The sequence below is a fragment of the Physcomitrium patens genome, chromosome 26 (genome assembly GCF_059467195.1).
Source record: "Physcomitrium patens ecotype Gransden chromosome 26, ASM5946719v1, whole genome shotgun sequence".
NCBI lineage: Eukaryota > Viridiplantae > Streptophyta > Bryopsida > Funariales > Funariaceae > Physcomitrium > Physcomitrium patens.
The window spans coordinates 8244654-8268858 of record NC_143435.1 but is presented as its reverse complement, the minus strand read 5'-3'; the positions used below and the strand labels follow the sequence as shown (position 1 = coordinate 8268858).

The following is a 24205-nucleotide window of genomic DNA, read 5'->3' as shown; positions in this document are numbered from 1 at the left end:
TGAGCTGATCCACAACCAAGAAGTCCACCAAAACCTCCCAATCATTAAATTTCTTGATATATTGATTTTGATACCTTGGCAATAAGTCTCTAGAGCTGAAATTCAAGTATGGTAATTCATATCTCTCTGATCCATTTCAAAATAAATTTCTGGCATCTTGATCACTGATTTCAAATTTTCTTGTAGATTTTATGTTCCTCTCATTGCAGTAATGCTGCATGTAAACATTATTCTCTCTCCATGTTATGTGCCATCGCCTCAGAGTGCTTAGCTAGCTTAGAAATCAAAGATGCAGTTGTAGAAAAGTTGTTATTAAAGATTCCCGCCAAGTGTGTTGTCTTCATTGAGATTCTGTTTGTCAACAGTTTGAGCTTAGACAATGCTCAAATAGATTGCTTTGATATGTGAGTGAAGATTTCATATACAGTTTGAATACATCTTCAGGAAAAGATGATTTTTTCTTAATGTATCAAGAATCAAGAACAACATTATAAGAAATCACAAAGGCAGCATTGTGATGTTTTTTTGGAATGTTCAATTTTTGTGTCTCATGGTATATGAAAAAGAAGCTATAAAAGACAATAAAAGGTTTGTAAAACTTCTAAACAGACAGAGTAGCATAAAAATACAAGTTTAGCCTGCCAAAATTATTTAATATAACAGATACAAAAGAAAGTACTTGTGATTGGTACTAATTGTTCAAAATAAAATAAAAATATCCTATGTTATAATTTTTTTATAAACTGTACTAAATTGGCTGTAGTCAGTAATAATAAAAAGCACTGGTAATTATTGTGCTGCTGTTAATGTTTTGATTTTTTTTTAAAAAAACTATATTTAAACTTATTCATTATGAACTTTAATACATTGTAACAAAAACTTAAGGCCAATTTGAAAATTTAGGATAATGTTGAAAAACCTTTGCAAGAAAACTGAAGAAATTCCATTATTGAATTCGACAAAAAAAACTAGACAATGATATACTCATAAACTGATATTATTTAAAATCCAACTTGGATCACAAAATGGTTCAGAATATTTTATTACAAAGCAATAATCCATATGCATTAGAAGTATGTAGCACATATGATTCCATGATTAAAACTATACTTTTGCATGAACTGTTTTACAAGTTATAAAATTTTAATTGGAAATTTTTCTATATAAAGAAATATGTGAATACTTCAATAAGACCAATAGGGCTGTAGTTATTGTAGGAGATTGGCTTTGTGGATTTATATACTCATTATTGTAAAGAGATAAAAATAAGCTAATTATATTGCATTTTATATTTCACTTCTATTTATTTTGAATAATATACTTTATAACGTCTTTCTTAAATTCTAACAAACTAACCTCTATATATTTATGAGTAAAAAAATTCAAATTTTATTTCAAAAATGCCTTTGATAATTCAGGATGTTTAAATTCTTACTTCGAATTTTATTTTATTGAATTCATGTGTATAAATATATATATATATATATATATGCATTTATTATTTGTAATTGTGTATGCAAGTACACAGTTTTCTACTAGGTTTTTACTACCCTTAACAATTGCTTTCAGATTGTACTGTCCTTGTTTGCTTTCATGTGGTTTAGATACAATTGGCTGAAAAGGAATGAAAGGAAAATACATGATTCAGTGCAACTTGAAAACAATACAGAACTACTTTAGTTTTTTTATGAAGTACAATATTTCGGCATTTCAATTTAGATGGAATTGAACATGTGAAAATTTTGGAAATAAATTTTGGAAATAAAGTTGTAACTCTGAGTTACAATTTGTTCACAATAAAAAATAATGATTTCACAGTACTTTAAATCCTAATATCACTGTTTGTTTGTTTGTGTTGTTTTTTATTATTACTTAAAATATTCTAAATAAAATAATAAAAGTATAATTTCTTTAATAAAAATTAGGAATGCAACCCTTTTGCAGTTTACCATCATAAAATTAAAAAATAAATAAATAAATAAAAATTTGTTTGATCTGTTATTGACAAGTCTCACTGATTTAACGTCACAACCAAGTTGATATCATAGTAGTGTTCTATAATGCAAGACTATATTTTAAAGTGGCTTACAACCAATCTGTGACTCAACTAACAGGCAGGTAATAAGGCTACCATAAAGATTTATTTTTTAAATCATTTTTTAAATCATTTTTTAATTTGACATTAATAGTTTTCAATCAACAATAGACATTGTTTAAGTTATTATAGCTAAAATATATGTTAATCTCTTTAATACGTAATGTATACAAATAATATTTTTGATATTTTTGATTTATTAATGAATTCTTTATATACAAATTTACTAGTCTTGCCCATAGTTATGGAGTTGAAATTTTATTTATAACATTATTAACATAACAATAAATTATTTAGAAGACTCAATAAAATATTAAAATTTTCCAATATTTTTTGCAATTCTTGTAGTACAAATAAAATCCATTTTATTACCGTATCCTAGAATTAAAATTCAATTGAATTTTTTCTTACAAATTTTGTATTTAAATCCTTTACTATTATAGCATCTCTTAAACCATGCTTTGGTACAAATTTTCAACAATTGTACATAAAATCATATTCATGCAAAAAAAACATATATACAATATGATTGTGTTATTAGAATATAACCAAATGCATTCATAATCTTAGTTATTTTAGACTATAACTTAAAGCTTCTAAACTTCAACATCTATTTTAACTTTAATATAAAAATAAAATTATAAAACTAAAATTTTGTATAGTCAACATATCAAATGATTATATTATAAAGGTTCTCTTGCTACACCTCAAAAAAATTAATGAATGTGGCAGCACACAATTAGTTTTTTATTGTAATTAATAAAAAATTACATGATTTATATTGTAAGTTTATAATTTAATATTCAATTAAAATTAAAAATATTTTTTTTAATTTAACTCATAAAATCTTTATAATTCAATTCAAAATATAATTGTTGAAAATGAAATTAAACATCACATTAAGTAGCATGTCAACATTAGAATCAAATTGGTTCCTTACAAGTTAAGCAATTATCCAAGTATTCTTGCATCAACTACATCTAAACACTCTTTTAACTATTTCCATATCTTCTATACAAATGCAATGTTTATTTGGACAATCAGATAGATGTCATATAAAGGGTGATATGATTACAGCAACATTGATTTTGTTGTTGCTTGGTTTTGTCTAATACTTTATGGATGGTATTAAGGTGATGGCTATTGTATAAATTGCTTATTGGGCTTGAATAATATAAAATTAAATAGTGTATTCAACAATAGATTTTTGCAAGAAAAGCATAGCACTAATTGTATGTACACTTGGGATCCTAGATAGTTGTCATTGTTTGCAAGTATATGTACAATTTTACAAATCTACAATATTAGATGATTGTTTTGACATGCATTCCAAGATAGTATTGAATAGAAGAATAATGCAATAGTCTTATATAAATATTTGTAATTATTTGATCCACTCTTATGAATTAATTAAAAATGATTTAGTAATTTTATTAGCAATAATATGTCATTTATTATACCATGCCATAAGCTCTTGATGAATTGTTTCCAATTTTGAAATTAATAATATCTCTTGTACTTTCAAGTACTAAAAGTTCAAAGATTTTACAATATTTGAAGACATGTTCTCATATCAATTTCTATCAAACTATGACAATGTCCAATATAATGGTCTAGTACATATCAAATACCTTGCAGCTTCTTCAAATACAAACCATATTTTTGAGAATTTGATGTTAGAACATAAAAAAATCAATGCTCGTATTGCTATTCAAAGATATTGTATAATTATTAGATTCTTGAATTGTCATTCTAACTTTTTAATTAAATAATATATGTGAAATATATATTTGCATGTTAGAAATAGAAGATTGATAGCATCAATGAAGCCTTTTTTTTTATTAGATAAAAATATGGACTTTAAAAGTTTGTAGTTCTTTGGAGAGGATGCAAGAATTTTTGTCTTCAGCTTCTGCAAGAACCAAAGCCAATTGTCATCATTTTTAGCATTAATAATATTAAATCCAATAAAAAATAGTTATTCTTTAACATCAATTCTTGTAGCAACAAATAATACTCCATGGTATTTGCCTTTCAAATAGATGCCATCTATGCCAATGACAAATTAACAATGTTGCAAGCCATGTAAGATTATATTGTATACAACAAATAATTAAAGAAAGCAGTTTTCTTCATTGATTTTTATTTTTATATAACTTCTAAGATTTTTTGGTTGGATTTAATAACAATAAGCTTTCAGATTATTATAGCTATCTTGATAAGAGCTAATTAGTTCAAAAATAGTTTTTTTTTTCTTCTATACCATGTAGGATATTATGATGACTATATTATATCAAATGACTTTTCAAATATCTAGAGCTTTATATTATTATTGATCTTCTAATTTGTTTTTATGTTGTTTGCTACCTAATTGGTACTAACATGTTGATTATTCAAATATTTGATGTCAATGCATGTGTGTTCAAAGATAAATGTTCAAATGACAAATTCACTTATATATACAAATTAAAATTGTGATGCATGTAATCTCCATTTTTAAGTATCATTGTGATACTTTATTGTCTTTTATTATAAAATACAACTTTTTTAAACAAGATGCATAGTTTTTGCACAAGGCTAATTTTTGGTAGAGATATATGGTTGTTTTAATGCTTGTTAGATATTTTAAAGGCCAAGCAATGAGGTAAGAATCAAAAGTTTCTCATGATCAATAGAACAATAACATAGATGTATATATGTAGGCATAATATTAGATTGTATGAAAGCAATCTAAGATCCAATTTTGAAAATAAGGTGTAAGATATAAAAATACCAATTATTGATAAATTGGCCTTGAAGTTATTTATTTAATTATAGGCTCACTTATGTATCCAATGGTTGGTATAAAGATAGATCTTGCATATGCAATAAGTGTTTTGAGCCTATATACATCAAAATTTAGACCAATCTATTAGACAACCATCAAAAGAATCATGAAGTACTTAAATGGCTATTTATACTTCAAATTTTGCCTTGGAGATAATAACATTACTTTGCATGGTTATTATAATGTGAATTGGGTTAGAGATAAAAATGATAGGTCAACAAGAAATTATGTATTCTTTGTTAGAATAGGAGCTATTTTATAGAATTACAAGAGACAACCAACAATTGCAAGGTCCACAATAGAGGCAGAGTACATAGTAGTAAGCTAGAATGCAATGGAAGGAATATGGCTAAGATAACTTTCAAAAGATATTGGACTAATACAACTAGAAATAATTTCAATAAAGAGTGACAATCAAAGATGTCTTGCTTTTGCAAAGAATCCAAAGCATCATTCAAAAATCAAGCACATTGACATTCAACATCACTTCATAAGAGAGAAGATTGAAATAGGAGTAATTGACATGAAGTATTGTGCAATAGAAGATATGCTTGCTGATTTATTGACAAAGATATTAGTGAAGGATAGACATCATATATTGACAAAGGCATTAGAATTGAAAGCCTTTGACCAATAGCAAAGTGATAGTGTTAAAGTAAATAAATAAAAGTAAAAGTAGAGGATGTTATTTTGTAAAGGATATTACCTTAGATTATTTATGAATGGTCAAAAGATTGAATCTTGATATATAAAAAGATATCCTATGAATAAAGAATAAAACTAAGAATCAAGAATCAAGATCAAGAATAAATTAGAAAATATCTAGTAATAAGATAAGAGTATAAAAATATGTTATATGTTATCTTTGAAGTAAATGAATTAGCAAAAGATCCTAAAAGCATAACAAATATATTAAGGGCATATCTTTATAGTTAATAAGATATTAAAGAATATAATTGGATGGATATAAAGCCAAGAAAAAAACCTCTAGCTATAGAAAAAACACCCACTATCCTAACTAAACCTAACAATGGTTATTGAAGAAAACTTGCAAACAAAATTGAAGAATGCATTAAGAGATACTAAGTGCACTTCTAATATTTCTTTTCTATTGGCTCTTTCATTGGCTCTTCCATCTCCATTACAAATGATCAATCTTGCGAATTAGTTCCAATATTATTTATTCAGACCCAAACTAGCAAACTTAGAAGATGGAGATGGTGGTTTTGGTAGGTCGCCATCTACCATAAAGAAGAGGTTCTGAACAAAATTCACTTTAGATTAGAAAGGAAAAATGGATGTCTTTTCAAAGAAATTGGACTAGAGGATACAAAAGTATAACAAGCCAACCGTGCAAGAGTTTTGTTTAAACGTTGGTATCAAGCAACATGTACTACAAGTATGGATGCACAATAATAATAATACACAAAAATTTAAAATTCCAAAAAAAACATCACAATGTTGCTTTGGTGATTTTATATAATACTGTTATCAATTCTTGATACATTAAGAAAAAAATTATCTTTTCCACAAGATGTATTTTTCAAATTGTACATGAAATCTTCACTCTCACATTGAAGCATTCCATTTAAGCATTGTCTAAATTCATGTTGTTTACAAACAAAATCTCAATGAAAATAATATACTTCTTAGAAATCTTCAATAACAACTTTTCTACAATTGCATCTTTGATTTTTGAGCTAGTTAAGCATGTTGAGGCAATGACATGCAACATGAAGAGAGAGAATAATATTTACATGCATCATTACAACAATAGAAGGAACATAAAACCTAAAAGAAAAATTGAAATCAGTGATCAAGTTGCCATAATTTTATTTTGAAATGAATTAGAGAGATATGAATAACCATACTAGTATTTTAGCTCTAGAGACTTATTGCCAAGGTAACAAAATCAATAACATGTTAAGAAACTTAATGATTGAGAGGCTCGAGTAGATCACCTAGTTATAAGTAAGCTCTATCAAAAACAATTATAGAAGATCAGACAGAACTAGGATAGCATGATCATGGGGTGCCAACGGCAATAGCAGTAGAGGGAGGCCCAGATGTGCCATGCCAAAAAGTACATGGCATGTTGTTTGGACCCCAAAAACAACTAAAATAAGAGTGTCAAGATAAGTTATTAGGTTTAGAGGCATATTTGCAAATAAGAGAAAACTCAAGGGTACATTTGCAATTATTAAGAATTCAGCAATATATTTGATATTTCCACATTTTTTAGGGGTATGTTTGATATTTTTCCTATTATAAATCATTCTTTGGATAAAGAGATATTTTTTGAAAACTAAATCTTTAAATTAAATTAATAATTTTATTATAATATTTATTTATTTTTAAATATATAATTTATTTGAATGTGTAAGTATGAAGAAACCTTTGATCTTCATATAAAGATTTTAAATAAAAAGTAAAATTTTAAAAACAAATTTTTGTTATTTTGATTTTTCTTATTTTCTTTCTTCTTTTGATATTGTAGCATATTCAATGTTATTTTTAGATCTTGATATGATGTCTATTACAATTTTTTTTATAGGATTTTTTGTATTTAAAGAGTGTTTTGAAGACACGAGGTCTGTAAGCAAAGGGCTGGACAAAATACAAACTGGTATAAGTAATGTGAGATTACTGGCTAAATTCATTAACTTAGAAGGATTGTGTGGCAAGGAATTTTCAATAATCTCAAGTTGTTCTTGAATTTGATTCTAGCCACACTCATGGTAGACGACTATTTATGCTTTATATATATATATATATATATATATTCCTTGCAATTTGCTTTAGCCCTTTCTAGGCTTTCTTCAAGGCTCTTTGACATCTACTCCTATTGACCTTGAGCCTCAAGCTCTAAATTTTGCAGGCGACAGGGCAGGCACAAGGACAAGCATATAAAAACGTTTTTGAAATTGCTTCACATCTATTTATGGATGAATAAAAAAATTATTATGATATGAGCTCAACACTAGATCTTTCTTAAGCATTGTATCATGGTAATCCTTTTTCTTCATCCATGAATGAATTTTGGACGATTTAAACAAAGATTATACATGGCTGAGCTTGCTCGCATGTCCACCCGCTCGCCTGCAAAAATTTAAAAATTCTAAGAGATGAGGCAAAGGGGACCTTGGCAAGCGGAAGGGCCAAGGAGAAGCGGCTAAGAAATTATAGGAGGGATCAAAACGTCAAATACAATATGAATGGTCTACCATGTAAATAATTGGAGTCAAACTCAAAACTTACATTTTGCTAACGGAATTTATAACCGTTGGCACCAACCTTCCCAAATGCTTGTCATGAACCCAAATCTCACATTATTTGTATTGTTTTGGGTGCTACCTAGTCCATTGCCTGTGGGCAGCAGGCTAAACAGCACCAAGACTGGTATCTGCATGGATGAGAACCTGTGAAAAAGTCCCATTCTAAAAACTTGTGAATAAAGTCCGATTCTAAGAGTGATACCGCCGAACCAGTTTGGACCTAGGTCATTTAGGGCTTAAATCTTCATAGAAGAAATTATTTCTTTCAATTATTGCTACTAACGTGAGTGTAAGTCTTGTCAAACAATCACTATCTTAAATGCGACCTCATTCACCGTCTGTTCGTATGTGATACAGAACTCCATGGATGAGATGGTGTACAAAGCTATATGTTCTGAAGTGAGGCTCTGCTTGAAGGGGGCACCTGATTGTGAACTGAGTCTGCGTTTCTCAGCTCCGTATGACCGCTGGCTGCATATTTCAATGGCACATCGTATCTTCATCTATGTTTAGTGAAACTTGAATAGCGGGGTTGTTCCAGTTCGTCCACAGTTTCACACGCCAGAATGGACAGGAATATCCTCATATCACTACGACAGAATCTGCACAAGCTTGGAGTGTGCAGCGCGAAGTCTTGTCCTAGCAAATGCAGTAGGAGTCGCAACGAATTCTTGGGATCTTTGAAAATTTGTTTGCCCACTTCTGGTGTTAAATCACTGCGTCCAAGTTGAATTAGTAATGGAGTACGTTTCCGTGAGAATTGAGATAGAAGAGTTTCACCTAATCCACAAACCAAACCAAAGCTGTGGTGAGGGCGCTTCAAATTCCAGATATCTTGTAATGAAGAGAGAAGAATGCACTTATCTACTGAAATGAGCTACCCGTTTCATTTCATGAAGAAACGAGGCAATGACTACTTGCATGGTATCTCCCGTGTCTAGATCTACTAGATTTCCATCATATAACTAGGCGCTAGCGTCCACATGCCCGAATGTCCTTGTGAGTTTTGTGCAGTCAAGCAAGCACCACAAATTGGACACCACGACATTCATGTATGACGCTACTATGTAGCTGCTGAGGAAATATAAATGTTCAGAAGAAACAGAATATGTTGATAATCAGCTTGTGCGATCATAGAACTTTACTGATGCGATCGATAATGTCTTCAGCTCTTAAAGCACCTTCCTGCACAATCGCCCACCATAAACAATTAATTGTTACGTCTGGTCCCGCAATTTATTTGTAGCACATTCATAGTGCTGATATGAAAATTATGAGATAAGAAGTCTGTCGTTTCTAAGAAACGTACAATTCTATCAGCAACTTTTCCGCCTTTAAAAAGCACCATTGTGGGCAGTGCACGGATGTTGAAACGGGAGGCAAGTTCAGGGTATTTTTCGGTGTCAATCTTCACCTGTCAGCAGGTCATTGCACAAAATCCAATAGTTAAGCCCAACACATTACAAAAGCAACACCAAGATCTTAATATTGAAACTATAAATCGAACTCGAGACCATTCACAGATTAGAAGGAACTTACAACGCGAAGTTTATCTTGCATGATATTGCTGACTTCACTCAGAATCGGCACCATCATCTGACAAGGTCCGCACCTTCCCGCGTTCAAAAATCACACAGCTGTAGTTTAGATAACCAAAAAATAATGCTACAAGAATGCCTCTGCACTCTAGAAATTGAAAATGTCCATCAGGCGGAAAAGCAAACCGAGAACGGGAAGAAATCCATACCAAGTTGCGTAGAAATCCACCAGCATTGGCACTTTAGAATTCTCGAGCATATCGTCAAACGAAGAAAAGGTTTGTTTGGTAGCTTGACCCTGAAATGACGCATTACACAGGTGATCATAAGCATACGAATCAAACCACCATACATCAACAGGTTACACCGGTAATCATAAAAGAGAGCGTAAGAGCGAGCTTCAGCAATAGGTAGGATGTGCGGGAACGTCTTCCTTCAGGTGATAACATTATGCCACTCACCGAATGCCACATACGAAGGAAAACAGTTCGGTTTCCATTTTACTTCTCCAAAGTCTCTAAAGAATTCAACTATAAAACGTAAAATTATTGTTAACAGACACACATTGCGCAAACGAAGTAGAAAAAGCGAAGTAACACCAAATCATAATTGGCCTGTGCATTCAGGTTAATGAAACATTTACCTTTGATGCAAATAAACACTATTTTCTAAAATAATAGATAAAAAGCACTCATATCAGTTGGATTGGTATACTTGAGCGACTAGCCATTAAGAGAGAAGGAATATACCCGAAATTCCGGTCGACTTCTACATGAAAAGACTGATCCTCGGCCAAATGTGCTCCTCCTGACACCCTCCGAGGCTTGACCCAAATTTCCCACAACCTTAACCGTACCCCTCAATGGTGAGATACGTGGTGTTTGCTTGCAGAAGTGTCTGGCCGTCAACAATGCAAAGGATGAGCTGAAGCTCGAACACGAGGCCAGAGCGGAGGAAGCCCTGAGCCTGACCGCGCGCGCACCCGACGCCACCTCCATCATCAAAGCGCGGCTCTCCATCTCGAATTCAAAAACCCTAACGAAAACTCGCACCAAATCACAGTTCCACCGGCACAAATCAAAGCTTCAGGGCAGCCTGGCGGACGAAATGGACGCTAAACCCTACACCCACCCCGCTCGAACCCAGTGGCCTCCCTAAGCAATTCAAGTACCCAGTGTCAGTTTCTCTGTTCACAGGACCCAAAAATTACAACGGCAGGGAGATAAAGAGAAATATCTCCAGAAAGCACGCGGCTACCGTCAAGATTGGGCAAAGAACCCACTCTGAGATCGGCGCAGAAGGGGAAGAAGCCGAGGGAGACGAAGGAGGAGACGACGAAGAAGAAAAAAAAGTTAATATCAAAAAGCCAACAGACGAGGAGCATTATCCGTTTGCCGAGCTCCGACCACACCCTCGGAGCGCGTTCGCGTTCACACTTGTCTGGATTAGGTCAAGCAGAATATCTGCCACTTGGCACTCTTCGTTGCTCCCGCCAAGTGTCGTAGATTGACACCCGCCTTCATTATCGATATCCGGGGTTCCTAGACCGGGTATGGTGGCTTGAACCTGGAGTTTCGTTTGGCAAGCCCCCTGAGGTTTGTGATTATCTACCATGTCTAGTGTTTATTGTGTAACAAATAATCTTCAAAGTTGTAGTGGGAATGAATGATTGTTGCATACTATTTTTTCTAAATCTGTATTTTATGGTAAGTAAGATATATTATTCGTTAGAATATTGTCGGATTTTACAGAAGATGTTAAGATAGTTTTTCAACTATACGTGCAAAAAAATCAAAAATCAAAATCAAAACAAAAAAAAAAAAAACAAAACAAAAACAAAAACAAAAACAAAAACAATAAAATGATTGAAATTTTTTATTTATTTAAGTTTCTTTTTGCTTTTAGAAGGTAGTTTAAAGAAAATTAAAAAAAAAATTAAAAAAAAAAATCATTGGAAAAATAATAATAATTGAAATAAACAAATCTTCCAAGAAGTCCTAAAATAAGAAAAAAAAAATACAATTGACTTCCCAAAAAAGATAGAAATTTTTTCTTCTATTAAATTTATATATACATACTATGTCCATTTTTCCAAAACAAAATATTTGCAATATACAACTTCTTAAACCAATATCTCATGAACATTTACATCAACATTTTTTTAACATTTGTTTTTTAAATATACTTTTTTACTAAAAATATGTTTAAATGATTTTTCTACTATAAATTATTTATATGATGATAGAAAAATAATTACATATATTAGTGTAATGAATACATGACTTTGATATTGGCATTTTAACAAATCTAATATTGGCAATTAGATAAATTTTAAAAAATAAGTATAAACTTCTATTAAATTGTACAAGTATTAAATGAAATAAAATTACTTATATATATATATATATATATATATTGAGAGAGAGAGAGAGAGAGAGAGAGAGAGAGAGATATTTTATGTATAGGAGAATGTTAAATATACCCATGCTTTTAGTAAATAGACCTATTCTAGATGAAGAATATGGTAATTGATGAATGTGGTTGGTTTTTATTGGTTGCAGATCCAATAGTAGAATAATGAATCTAGAGGTTTTGTTTGTTTTTTTTTTTTTTTTTTTTTTTTTTCATTTCAATTCAGAAAAAACTTGGATCTATTTAAAATTCATCTCTCTCTCTCTCTCTCTCTCTCTCTCTCTATATATATATATATATGAGTATACAAGATCTAATTTATTTATATATATATATATATATATAGTCAACAAATTTTTATATCCGTAACTTGAATTTGTCTATCAATTACCACTTAATAATTCAACATTTGGCAATTGAATTAATGCATTAAATATCTATAAAATGATTAGTAATTTGTGTTGTTACTTGATTTTTACAGAAAGATTTTGGATAAATCTTTCATAAAGTATCCTTTCTCAACTAATTCAAAACCAAAGTATTTGAATCTTTATGAGAATGCTTGACAATGTTCATAAATGAATCATTAGGTACATAAAATATTCTCACAATAATAATAAAGTGATGTGTGTATATATATACACATACATCAAACTTAAATGTGATAAGATTGAAAAATGGATATTCAATGTTGTATAATTTCACCTACAATGTATACCCATGTAACAGAACTTGATGTTTTATTTTGTGTATGCTAGTATAAAATACATGTACATGCTTCTACCTATTGGAAAACTTGTCATATGTAAATTCTTTAAGTTGATTTTAAAAATTGTGATTTTCCATGTCAAATGATAAGAATCCACATTACAAACTGATCTTTGACATGAATATTGCTGTAAGTTTTATCTATATATGTAAACATACAAACACATGTAAAAGAAAACACTAAATTGAATTTGATATCATATGATTTTTGCATGTGTCCTAGTGCATCACAACATGAACTGTGTTTTCCGAACAGTATTTCCTTCTATTCTTGTAATTAACACACACATAATTCCACAGATTACCATGTATAAACCATGTGAAACCATCCATGTGAAAATAGTGTACCACAACATACAACAACTGAAGCAAATGAAAACCAAGAAAAAGAAACTTACAAAAAGTATGCCTTCGAGAAAGATATCCTTAAGAATCCATCTGATCCGTCATTAAGAACCAGGGAGATTATTCCTCGAGTTCATATCCATACTTTGCCAACAGACCTTCAGAAAGGCGCCTTGAATACGCCATTCTTACATCCCAAACTTGTGCACAAAAGAGTACGTCTGAGTAAACGCATGCAAACAATGGCAGATGTTCGATGACCAACTTCACCTGATAGAAGGTTGGTGATGAACGGCCACATTACAAATTAAAAGAGAGAAAATTCATACATCTATACGTTACAAAAGCGACAAGTAAAATTCAGAAATCATTAGGACTTGTTGGAACGCATTTCGGAACCACAGCAATTTCTATACAAAGAATCTTGCAATTTGCAAGACATCACTTTACTCACCATCTACAACAAATGTGCATCGACTCTCTTATAAACCAATTCAACACTAAAGAAACGAGTTGAAACAAAAGTCGCAATCAAATCATGAATTCCAACTGATGGTGTCTAAGATGGTTCATCTACATATGGATTTCCAAAAATATCCTAAAAACCAGATTTAGTACACATCAACTACGTGCAGCCAAGCAAAGAACGTAAAACTAAGATTGTTCCCTTCGTGTTTCAGTACACAAACAAAATTTTGGTAACTCCCAACTAACTTGTCCTCTGACGATGTGAGTGTCTTCTCCCAAAATTACAAGTTAAAAGAACGATCTTCTTGTTCATTGGGCAGCGCCTGCCTCGGTGACTAATAACTTCACAGCCTCCGCATGTCGTCAACTTCTCTAAATCACTGCCCTCGACCGTCCGAGCCTAAAGAAACCTAGCTCCTCCCATAAGGGTGGTACCGTCCGTGGCTGCTGCTACCGCTACCGTTCCCGCTGTAACCACGACTGCTTGCATAACTTCCACCATAGCCACCGCTTGAACCATACCCTGCACCGTAACCACTTGTACCGCTGTACCCACCATATCCCATTGACCCATATGCATCGGCTCCATCGCCATACCCACCCATCATCCCAGCACCGTATCCACCGCCTGACCCATACCCCGAACTCCCACCGTATCCTCCTCCCACACCCAAATCTCCTCCATAGCCACCCCCATAGCCATATCCTCCGCCATACCCCCCTCCATAGCCCCCGCCATAACCTCCACCTCTACCTCCATATCCTGACCTGTAAGATCCCCCATACCCGCCACTGCTGGAGCTACCATAGCCCCCTTCATATCCTGCATAGCCTCCTGTGCCTGCACCATACCCACCACTCCTGCCGTCTGGGTATCCAGCACCAGGACTGTCTTGAATGGCTCGTTTTGGCTCTGCTTTCTTGATCTCCACCTGAGCAAACCACGCGAAGTACTTTCAGAACAATCCACAGCAATATATATGCTAGAAAGTATACTGTAAGGTAGACAAGCTTTGTTAATATACACTTCACCAAACCGCCACCAAGCCTCATATCGTTACTAATTCATCGAATGGCAAGGTTGGGACCAGTAGAATTCCCAGTCATTCACCTGCTTTCCTGCAAGCTCGTGCAACTTTCCGTGAGCAAGAATATCCTCCACCACCTGCTCGCTGTCGAACGTCACGAACCCGAAACCACGTGACCTGCCGGTGCTGTGATCTTGCATGATTTGGTGCTCCATTACGCTTCCGAAACCAGCAAAATAGCTTTTGAACTCCTCTGTTCACAATCAGAACCCACCCACTCAACATCCCACATCACAATCAACCCCGTCCTCGACCCGTTGCCCCCTCACAAGCGACCATCTAGCAGTCCGGCTCACACCAACTAAACTCTTAACTGCATGGTCAAAGGGCAGGGAAGGCTAATGCTCGCAAGCACTTCTGCATACCATCTGTAATAGAAGGAGGAATGCCTCCGACAAAGATCTTCTTAGTCTTCGGTCCTTTACTTGTTGCCAAGTTTTCACGAGGAACTGACTTTTTGGCCTCCACCTGCAGCTACCTCTAGTGAGATCCCCATACACCACTAGTACTCCCAATCACCCTCATCCACCCTACATCAGTGCCATCCGTCAAAGCTTACGTTCGGAACTATTGGCTGCTAGGAACGAGCTACCAGTACTGGACAGGTAAAGCTGCAAGACTTCTACAGACCCGATCCGGAACTTACCGTTCTTCCGTCAATCACATGCTTGTCGAGCACGACTTTGTCGCACACATCTGGATCAGCGAATGTCACAAATCCAAACCCGCGGGGATGTCCAGTAGAACGATCTTTCATGATCACCGCATCGATGATCTCGCCGTACTTCTTGAAGTGACTCTGCAAATTGTCTGTGCAAATACAGGAAATAAGAGTGACAACACACCCAGATTGCCACACAAACCGTCACCTCATTGCAAACAGAAACTCCCTGAACAAAAACAGACTTGATGGTCCTACATCAGAGAACACGGAAGATAACACCCATCGGACCATATTGCCACATGCAGAGCACCGCACCGCACAACGACCCATCGTTCAATTTGAATTATCTCGGTGATAGCCGCTGAAAGTTTCATTCATACCCCTCCTCAACTCCAGACAAGCTCAGAAATACCATGAAATCAAAACACAATAATGTACATAACAAAGCTAAACTTACACAACCACAAAAGACCGTCAACTAACAAACGATAACATCGAGAACAATCATATATGATGACTCTCACGAAACATCCCACCCACGACCCAACATATCATGGCTCCACTTGTCGATTATGAACATCACAACCAATGCGAAGAGGACACTGACACTGAAGTCACTCATCAACACCCACGCGCTGATGATTATTGTAATGCACAACCAAGAGAAGCGCACATACCTGTGGAAGTGTCCCATGACAAACCACCGATGAAAATCTTCCCCCTACCAAACGAATGGACAGTGCGTTAGCTCTCATACATGTCATGGCAAGTGACCAAACAAACCTCCTACATACAAACCCCCGAAATTACAACCACAACACATTTCAGCGAGGACACAAACATCTGGGGATCAGACTAATGGTAAAATCTTCACTAAAACTAAACCTAGGGCCGCTGATAACTAACCCTGAACCTGACGCTTTTCCTTGCGAGCCGTGGAAATCCATCTCTTCCATAGCATCCTTCGCCGACCCTCCGTTTTGAAATCCGTCCGTGTGCTCCTCTTCATCGGCATGCTGGGGCTCGTCGTCCACGGCGGCGTCCTGCTGCCCCTGCTCTTCATCGTCCACGTCGTTGTCCTCCAGGGTCCCGTTTAAGTCAGGCGCCACTTCTTGCATCCTCTCTTCGTCACCCCCTCCCTCCATCCTTCCCGCCGCGCAGGAGCTGCAGCAGATGCGCCGTCGCAGTTGGCCCTCTCAAACCCTCTTCTCTTCTTTTCTACCCTTCCCTGCCAGTCTGCGGGCCTTCTTCTGCTTTCCAGAAAACTGCTGCTGAGCACAAACCAACCGACCCAACTCACCAACCGTCTGGAATACACGATACCAACTCGTCCGTCGCGGTCTCGCTCGTGACTTTCCGTCTTTCCTGACAACGCTCGCCCGTTTCTGCGACATGCACCCCAGGCATGCACCCTCTCCAATCATACACCCGTAGAAACACTCCGGAGCACACAAGCAAGAACCTCATCCACTAACTCTCACTGCAAACTAGCCCAACCCTAGCCTTCCATTCCCACATCCGCGAAGCAGAGGTCCCTCCCTCGGACCGACGATCCCGCACCCCTCGCCCCTCTCAACCTTCCCCAATTGAATCAACACGACGCCGCTTGAAATCTAGGAAGGCTGACCATCATCGACGCAGAGTGCATAGTTGGGAAACTCACCTGGCTGGTATGGCGCTGGCGTGAGAGGGTGGTCGGGCGAGGCTTGGGTCTCAATCTGGGCCTTGTGTGATGGAAGTGAAGGCAAAAGTGGGGGTTCGGCGTTGTCGAGTTCGGTGGAGACGCATCGACGAGCAAACAACACACGTGGTGTCAGAAGAGCTGCACCATGTGCGTACAATGCTCGTACTCCGTCGTCTTCCAATGCCTCGTCCCCAGCTTTGCTCAAAGTGCTGTGCGAACCCATTATGCCGACATCGAAACTGAGACACTCATTCTCTTCTTTACATGTACATGTGCTTATATATAGATATACGTGAATTTTATACATAGGGGTGCACTCATATTGTTACAAAATCAAGTGCTTTGATCAAATTTAATGGAGTGTTAATGCAATGAAGAGAAAGTAGAACGCAATTTCAGCACCTATGATGAAATATAATTTGCGGTAAGCACATGTTCCATGCTGTAAACTATACACCAGGATCTTTCGCTGGTCACTATCTGTAATAATTGAGTGCGTGCAAAGACTTTGATAGTCTCTGAACAATTGAAAAGCATGCTCGGTGCCGAAGTCGATAAAGATTTCATATAATAGAAGCATGCTCATTGGCGATGCGGTATTGAGAATCCTAAAACCACCACCTACAAACCATTCTCCCTTACACCGTCTCTAAATTGTCTGCTAAGAATTAAGCAAGCTGATCCAGTATTGTACAAGGATTGAATTTCTATTTGTTAAAACCAGGAAAATCAAAAGAAGAGGAAAAGTCGACAAACAGGTCTGTAATTTAACATTGCAAGGAATGTGCAATGTGGTCCATACCCCAAGTTTAACCGCAAAAGATCTATGTTATCACAGTTCCTGCAGTCAAACTGAACAGCAATTGCGCAGCCATTTTATCTTCAATCTCACTTTCCAGTTCATCTTCACCCAAAAAATACATAGTTGGGAAGGATAGGGTGAAGATACGTTTCCATTTGATATTTAATCCCATGCAACGTCCATTTCGGCACCAGTTCAAACGTAACCTCATCCACAAAATTAGCCACATGTTATTCCTCGACAATACCAGCCTGGCATCTCATCACATCATTATTCCAAAATTGCTTGCCAACCTACTCAATTTACAATCGCTTCTCATCATCTGTAATCCGTGCCACCAAATATCAAAACGCACTGCGCCAGGACGTCAATGTATATCTTCCTCGCCCTTCACACCAGACTAGTCTCCCAGCAATTGTCAACTAACCTACGCTCGTCAAAATCTTTGCTGCGAACCGTCGCGTGCTTGCCAACATCACCACCCCTATAAACCTCCTCCCACTCTACCTTCCGCCAAAAACATTTCACAAATTGGCTTGTGAGCATCTATTCCACTGCGCACCTTTGGCAGCGAGTTCCGCTGACTCCCTCTACCAACTCTCTTAGCCCTGACACTGCACCTACGCTACTCGGCACTACCACATCCTGTAACCCTCCACCTCCCAGCCCCTAAACGGGCCTTCACCCACTACTACTAACATCGCACCACTAGGCAACTCAGATGCATCCCCGCTGCCTCACACCCAAGCATTTGCCCGACTTCGCTTCGCCCTTCCGCACCCTTGCCCATCCCACCACCACCTCTGCTCACGCCGGAGCGGCCGCAGGCGCACCGTTACCGCGCCCACCCTGCGCCGCACCAGGGTTGCGTCTTGGTGCTCTTTGACCTTCGCCGCGACGCTCTCCCCCGCCGTACGCTGCCGCACCACTGCCGTTCGAGTTAGGGTACCCTCCTCGCGGAGCTCCGGACCCGCGCCCGCCCCTGCTGCCTCCGTCTCGCTCCCGTGACTCTAGCCCCATGCCACGACCGAAGTTTCGCCCACCGTATGACCCGCGTCCTCTTCCCCCTTCGCCTCTGTCGCTACGATATGGCCGCTCGCCTCTGTTGTCGACCGAACGCCTCGGCGCTGCAACCAACGCGACCACGCTGTTACCCACCACATCCAACTAGCTACCTCCTCATCTCGAACCCCTTCCCTGACCACTCACCCAACCAACACAACCACACCCACGATATCCGCCTTCACCCAGCTGCACTGCATGTGTCCGACGTACCTCGTCCCATGGGCTTCTTCTCCTCGATGTACACTGGACGCCCACGGATTTCCACACCCGAAGCCTGCGCACACACCCACCATCCCAAATCAGAACCCTCCCTATCACAACCAGACCGCACGTGCTCAAACCATACATGCGTGCACATTCTAACCCCTTCCTCGTCACGACACCGCCAACCTCCTCACCCCAACTGCCTCCTCACCACCGCATGCATTCCTCAATCTCACCTCGATCGCACTCTGAGCTCCACTAACTTCCTCGAACTCCACAAAAGCGTAGCATACACCCTGCCGCATACACCCAACCAAACCATCGTCAGTACCACCCATACACCTCAATAACAGCATACCACTCGCCTCACCAACTATTCCTCGTGTCCGAAACCATCCCTTGCACGTTTCATTCCAAAACCCCCTCTTTCACATGCACCAGGCAACCACGCGTCATTCACCACGTCTTCATGAGACCAACCTTCTGATTCTTCACGTTCACGCCGCCAGGTTTCACCGTCCCATAGTTGCGCAGCACCTCCTCTAGCTCTGGTGCCGTGGTGTTCATCGGCAGATTCTTCACGTACACTGACCGCCCGTCAGCTGCATCCAAGCATCAGTCAGCACCCATAACGCCTCCCCGACAACTGCTCCAACCCATGCCCGGCCATGCACATCCGCCCCATCCTCTCACCATCCTCTATTGCCCGCTAACAAGGAACACTCACTACCACTCTCGTCCACTTCCACCACCCCGCCGCCTAGCATGTCCTACAAATACCTCACCGCATGCCATCACCTCATCCACCTTACATCGCCTCGTCACAAGATCATGCCGGACACATTTTCTCCAACAAACCTACTCTCCACTCCGCCTCTACGACATGCTAATTAGCCGCCTCTCCACTCGTTGGCGCAATAATCTCATGCTACACTACCCCCTCTTCTCACGTTCATCCCCACAATTTTGCCACCACACACCCACCCACTTCCACACACCTTCGTTTTCCACAGGTGCGCTCTCTTCCTGCACTTCCTGTGTAGGAGCTGTCGCAGGAGCTGGAGATGCCGTTGCACTGGCTGCAGGACGTTCGGCCGGGGCCTGAGGCGTAGCCTTCGGAGGCGGTGTTCCGATAACCCTCAGCTGCACAAGCCAACCCGAGACAACATGAGCCAAGTCCCACCCACGCATTCACTTATCACCGATCCACTATGCACACCATACACCTCCACACATCAACCACTCCGTCACAACCAGGTCGGGCTCAAGGAATCCCACTCACAATAGACGCGTACGAGTGCTTCTTGGGTGCCTCCCCACCACTCTCGGCCTCATTCACTGCCGAAGACGGGGCGTCCTGGACCATCGGCGACTCCGGTTCCTCGATCACCGGTGTAGTCGTGTCTAGAACTGGCGCCTGGCCGTCCTCATCCTCGCCTTCACTTCCTGCAGTCTCCGGGTGCACGCGAACCTCCTGGACCATCGTCTCGCTCTCCGAAGCAGAGGGTGAAACCTCCCTCACCAACTCGGGTTCCGGCGCCGAAGCCTGTTGCTCCGCAGCTGCTCAGAACCCCAACCGCACGACAACGGGTCACTACGTGCAACAAAACCCTAGCTAACCGACTCCGCCACCCCTACCACTACCATAACATACATCACTGTCGTCCGAAAACGTCCGGTGCTCACCTGGCTCGGGAACGGGTTGGTCAGTCTTTTCCTGCGGAGTAGCGTCATCCAGATAACGGAAGACGTCGTTCAGCACGAAGTATCCTTTCTCCTGTGGAGCCAAGAAGAAGCTCTGCACGAAATTCCTCTTCCCACTGGAACTCGTGGACAGCGACCCCGTCACTAGAACCAGCACTCCACCATTCAGCGAGTCCTGAGAGTCCACGGTCTTGATTTCTGCCTTCAGTTGGCTGTAGTCCAACGACATCACTTTCTGGTGTATTTCCTGCAACAATCATGCCCCACATTGTTCAAACCCCCATCTGAACCCGACCGCCGACCATCCACCATCGACATGACAACAGTTCTGCCGAAACCTCCAGCACCATGGTCGAGCAAAGCTCAGTACCACCATATGCAACACATCATAGACAGTGGGCACGTGACTACGAGAGCTCGGACACCAAGAGATCCAGCATCTGCCTCCTCATGCGCACGGGAGAGCACAGACCCCTCGTGTACTACACGCATCAAACCTACGACGACCTTGTTTACCACACCCTCCTTCATTGAGCTACTTTACAGAGTGAATGACCAACAGGTACATATTAGTTCCTAACAAAGACGCTCACATTCTGGGTGGAAACGGTATCCACGGCACCATCAGCTCCTGCTTCGGCCCGAGTCAAGCGGCTGGAGTCGGTGTAAAACCGATGAACCACTTGTGGTGACTGATGAAGGACGGTGTAATACTGGTTCACGAACGCGTTCCCCACCTGCACCCCACACACCGAGTACGTATCGTTCAGTTCACAAACGCCGACACCCTACATTTCTATCCATGTGACCCACCACCACAAGCCAGGGGTCATAGTATAGTGCACCATCACCCACGAACAAACCGCGTGCAGAAACAGAGAAATGTCCGTAGAGTTGATATACAAGCGAGCCGATGGACTAGGTGCAGTCGCCCACACTGCAGTGTCTCTTTCAGACCCTCGTCAATCACACTCGCACAATGCTGCAAGCCTGGGAATAAGGATACATCTTACGCCTCAACCACACGTTAACAGGTCGGAAAAGGAATCTGACACAATTAAAACCCAAGGTGGCTCACGAATTTTACCACATGTGCTGCAGCAGGAATTTGAGCAGGGGCATTCGCGGAATGGTTCGCCATTGTTCCTGCAAAACGCATTTCGAACGGGACGCCTGCTTAGTAAACATGACACCATTTGAATCACACATCCTTCAAAACAAGAGAACTCACTCCGTTAAGGGTCGACCAGAACCAGTAGATCCACAATCCATCCAGCTCACATATCAAACGAGTGAGTGAGCAGTGACACTAGTTTGCCCATGGTACAGGCAGGATTCTTCGGACGTCACGCAGCTTATTATTTAAACGCGCCACAAAGACTTCTTACCGGCCACAGAATTTTCAGCTTACATAAAACACAAAAACATCCTTTCCTGCAATCGTTCGCCATAGCTTTGGTACGGAACACATAACCTAGATGCGAAACAAAATTATCTGATTGATAAGAGCGTGGACATTGGCTTTAGTTTCCGTCAAGTATGTGCGGACTAGCAGCAGGGCGTGGCTACTGGATGCCTCTACACCGCCGTCGTCACCTGCTCGCACCTAACGAAAGCCTTCAGTTAGTGGGGTGCGACCCTCGTCGTTCACATTCAGAGTTTCGTACAACGTACGCAGGGCAAAGTAAATATGACGAGTCAAGCTCCGATGTGTAGGTGTTGAAACTAAGGAATTTCAAAGGTTGAAAAGTTAACGTATCCCAGAGTGGAATACTCTTCGAGTGAAATAAACAAACGATGAGTTAACACACTCCCAGTGAGTTAAGAATAGCGTCCAAACATTGTTAGATAAACCAGGACGGGCTTGTTCACGTGTAATGCGCGGTACGGATAACTCAACGAAAATTCTATGTCCTAGAAACAGAGAGCAACCAGTTCATCTGCAATGGTTTTCCTGCTTAAGCAACTCGTATCCTACACTCAAGTCCTGGAAATCTATGCATACAAGACGAGGCCTCACCTTCAAAAACTCTACATGACCAATAACATCAGAAAGACTATAGATAGGTCCGTTCCAGGTCGGTTGCTCCATGATCTACATATCCAACAGACCGGTTTGTACCGCAGACGGGTAACAACTTATAAAACCACAGCACTGCATAGCAAATCACTCGAAAACACACCAAGGACTACAATGCGACACTACCTGGCCTCACACCACCGCAGCGGTGTGCAAACTTGCCCTTCGATCTCAACCTGCCAGGCGAGTTGAAAGCTAAGCCCCCGCCGCCTACCTCAAGACCGCGGCTCCGAAACCTGCCTACAACGATTGGAACAAACTGTGCCCAGCCCTCCGGTAGCGACAGGCAGCCCCGAGTCACAGCAAGACCACCACCACCACACAACCGCGAGCTCCACACTCCACAAAACCCCTCCAACCGCCCCCCTGCTTCAGCGGAAACCGCACCCCCAGAGTCACGAACTACAACGGCGCCAACAGTATCAGCCTCCGGAACTGTAGTAACCACCCGCGAGGGGAAGTCGGGGAGCAGAGAGGGAGGGAGTGAAGGAGGGAGGGAGTCTCACGATGGCGATGGCGACAACGGAGGAGGGAGGGAGAGATCCGAGCTGCGACGACAATGAAGTGGGCTCTGCAGGGTGTCTACAGCTTTTGATGGGAGTCCGAACCCTAATCTGTCTGGATGTTCAATAACCTGTTGTCTTTGTTCTCTTGTGGTTTTAACGCCTTGCCAGCCCATTCTAGCACCTTCTTTAATTTGTCCCTATTACCTTCTCCATACACACCCCCCCCCCCCCCCCCCCATTGGACGCAACACTGTGGCTCTCTGTGCTGGCCTCCTCGGAATCCACATCATCTACGCTTTCATTTTTTGTGGATTTCTGCTTCAGTAGATTGCCTTCCATGCCTTTGTTCTCTGCAGACGTATTCATTCCTATAATTGGGTTCATAGGTATTGGCATCGTCTGTCTTTCCATGCTGCAGCTCTTCTGCTTTGGCTCATATTCCTGGCCTTTTTGAGTTGGGTATTGGGAGTGGAAGCCTTAGAAAGAGTAGGACTTGGATATGTGAGTTGTTCTTGAATTACTCTTTCATTTCAATGAGTTACAATTTTGTAGAATCTGAATTCAATTTTTGCTGTGAATATTCTAATTCAGAATTCTGGAATCTTTTAATTGTGTCGAAGAGGTATCTTTGCAAGTGGTACTTTTGAGGGACTGGACCAACCCAATTGTTGATTTTGGTG

The 24205-nt window shown here is 39.5% G+C and overlaps 4 protein-coding genes across 7 annotated transcripts; all 4 read right to left on the bottom strand.

The window, feature by feature from the left end:
* Positions 1-8963: 8963 nt before the first annotated feature.
* Positions 8964-11094, bottom strand: LOC112278167 (uncharacterized). Its single transcript, XM_024511339.3, has 5 exons — positions 10485-11094; positions 9945-10033; positions 9737-9809; positions 9507-9611; positions 8964-9382 (listed from the first exon to the last, which is right to left on the bottom strand). Exons 1-5 carry the CDS (start codon positions 10752-10754, stop codon positions 9329-9331), a joined length of 591 nt encoding a protein of 196 aa, XP_024367107.1. The 5' UTR covers positions 10755-11094; the 3' UTR covers positions 8964-9328.
* Positions 11095-13667: 2573 nt separating this feature from the next.
* LOC112277793 (uncharacterized) lies at positions 13668-16625 on the bottom strand. The gene is made up of 6 exons (XM_024510521.3): positions 16387-16625; positions 16158-16201; positions 15463-15626; positions 15182-15284; positions 14840-15009; positions 13668-14660 (listed from the first exon to the last, which is right to left on the bottom strand). The coding sequence occupies exons 1-6, from the start codon at positions 16623-16625 to the stop codon at positions 14139-14141; spliced, it is 1242 nt and encodes a 413-aa protein (XP_024366289.1). The 3' UTR covers positions 13668-14138.
* On the bottom strand, positions 16450-18027 carry LOC149986228 (uncharacterized). Of its 3 annotated transcripts, XM_090248183.1 has the most exons (3): positions 17567-18027; positions 17144-17373; positions 16450-16865 (listed from the first exon to the last, which is right to left on the bottom strand). In XM_090248183.1, exons 1-3 carry the CDS (start codon positions 17596-17598, stop codon positions 16777-16779), a joined length of 351 nt encoding a protein of 116 aa, XP_090104309.1. In that variant the 5' UTR covers positions 17599-18027; the 3' UTR covers positions 16450-16776. The 3 variants fall into 3 exon arrangements, with proteins under 3 accessions (XP_090104309.1, XP_090104308.1, XP_090104307.1); XM_090248182.1 differs by lacking the exon at positions 17567-18027 and having other exon boundaries at positions 16450-16748; positions 17144-17560; XM_090248181.1 differs by lacking the exon at positions 17567-18027 and having other exon boundaries at positions 17144-17536.
* A 149-nt stretch (positions 18028-18176) lies between these two features.
* On the bottom strand, positions 18177-23656 carry LOC112277792 (nuclear transport factor 2). 2 transcript variants are annotated; one of them, XR_016501260.1, is made up of 11 exons: positions 23146-23656; positions 22027-22085; positions 21533-21676; positions 20922-21186; positions 20518-20795; positions 20234-20378; positions 19716-19837; positions 19472-19531; positions 19242-19305; positions 18656-19093; positions 18177-18625 (listed from the first exon to the last, which is right to left on the bottom strand). XR_016501260.1 is itself a non-coding variant. In XM_024510519.3 (10 exons), the coding sequence occupies exons 2-10, from the start codon at positions 22078-22080 to the stop codon at positions 18774-18776; spliced, it is 1452 nt and encodes a 483-aa protein (XP_024366287.1). In that variant the 5' UTR covers positions 22081-22085; positions 23146-23656; the 3' UTR covers positions 18177-18773. The 2 variants fall into 2 exon arrangements, 1 of the variants encoding a protein (XP_024366287.1); XM_024510519.3 differs by having other exon boundaries at positions 18177-19093.
* Between the last annotated feature and the right edge of the window lie 549 nt (positions 23657-24205).

What these genes read in the sequence shown, in the direction of transcription:
- LOC149986228 (XM_090248181.1), bottom strand. Translation starts at nt 17,471, where the DNA reads ATGTATAAAATTCACGTATATCTATATATAAGCACATGTACATGTAAA. An exon ending in GCCAGCGCCATACCAGCCAG is followed by an intron (nt 16,866 to 17,143) that starts GTGAGTTTCCCA and finishes TGCATGTCGCAG; the next exon opens with AAACGGGCGAGCGTTGTCAG.
- LOC112278167 (XM_024511339.3), bottom strand. Translation starts at nt 10,754, where the DNA reads ATGGAGAGCCGCGCTTTGATGATGGAGGTGGCGTCGGGTGCGCGCGCG. An exon ending in GAAGTCGACCGGAATTTCGG is followed by an intron (nt 10,034 to 10,484) that starts GTATATTCCTTC and finishes GCGTCATTTCAG; the next exon opens with GGTCAAGCTACCAAACAAAC. An exon ending in GTGGATTTCTACGCAACTTG is followed by an intron (nt 9,810 to 9,944) that starts GTATGGATTTCT and finishes GAACGCGGGAAG; the next exon opens with GTGCGGACCTTGTCAGATGA.
- LOC112277793 (XM_024510521.3), bottom strand. Translation starts at nt 16,625, where the DNA reads ATGGAGGGAGGGGGTGACGAAGAGAGGATGCAAGAAGTGGCGCCTGAC. An exon ending in GGAAAAGCGTCAGGTTCAGG is followed by an intron (nt 16,202 to 16,386) that starts GTTAGTTATCAG and finishes TTCGTTTGGTAG; the next exon opens with GGGGAAGATTTTCATCGGTG. An exon ending in ACGAGCTTGCAGGAAAGCAG is followed by an intron (nt 14,661 to 14,839) that starts GTGAATGACTGG and finishes TGGTTTGCTCAG; the next exon opens with GTGGAGATCAAGAAAGCAGA.
- LOC112277792 (XM_024510519.3), bottom strand. Translation starts at nt 22,080, where the DNA reads ATGGCGAACCATTCCGCGAATGCCCCTGCTCAAATTCCTGCTGCAGCA. An exon ending in TTCCTGCTGCAGCACATGTG is followed by an intron (nt 21,677 to 22,026) that starts GTAAAATTCGTG and finishes TGTGGGGTGCAG; the next exon opens with GTGGGGAACGCGTTCGTGAA. An exon ending in TGAACGTGAAGAATCAGAAG is followed by an intron (nt 19,532 to 19,715) that starts GTTGGTCTCATG and finishes TGTATGCGGCAG; the next exon opens with GGTGTATGCTACGCTTTTGT.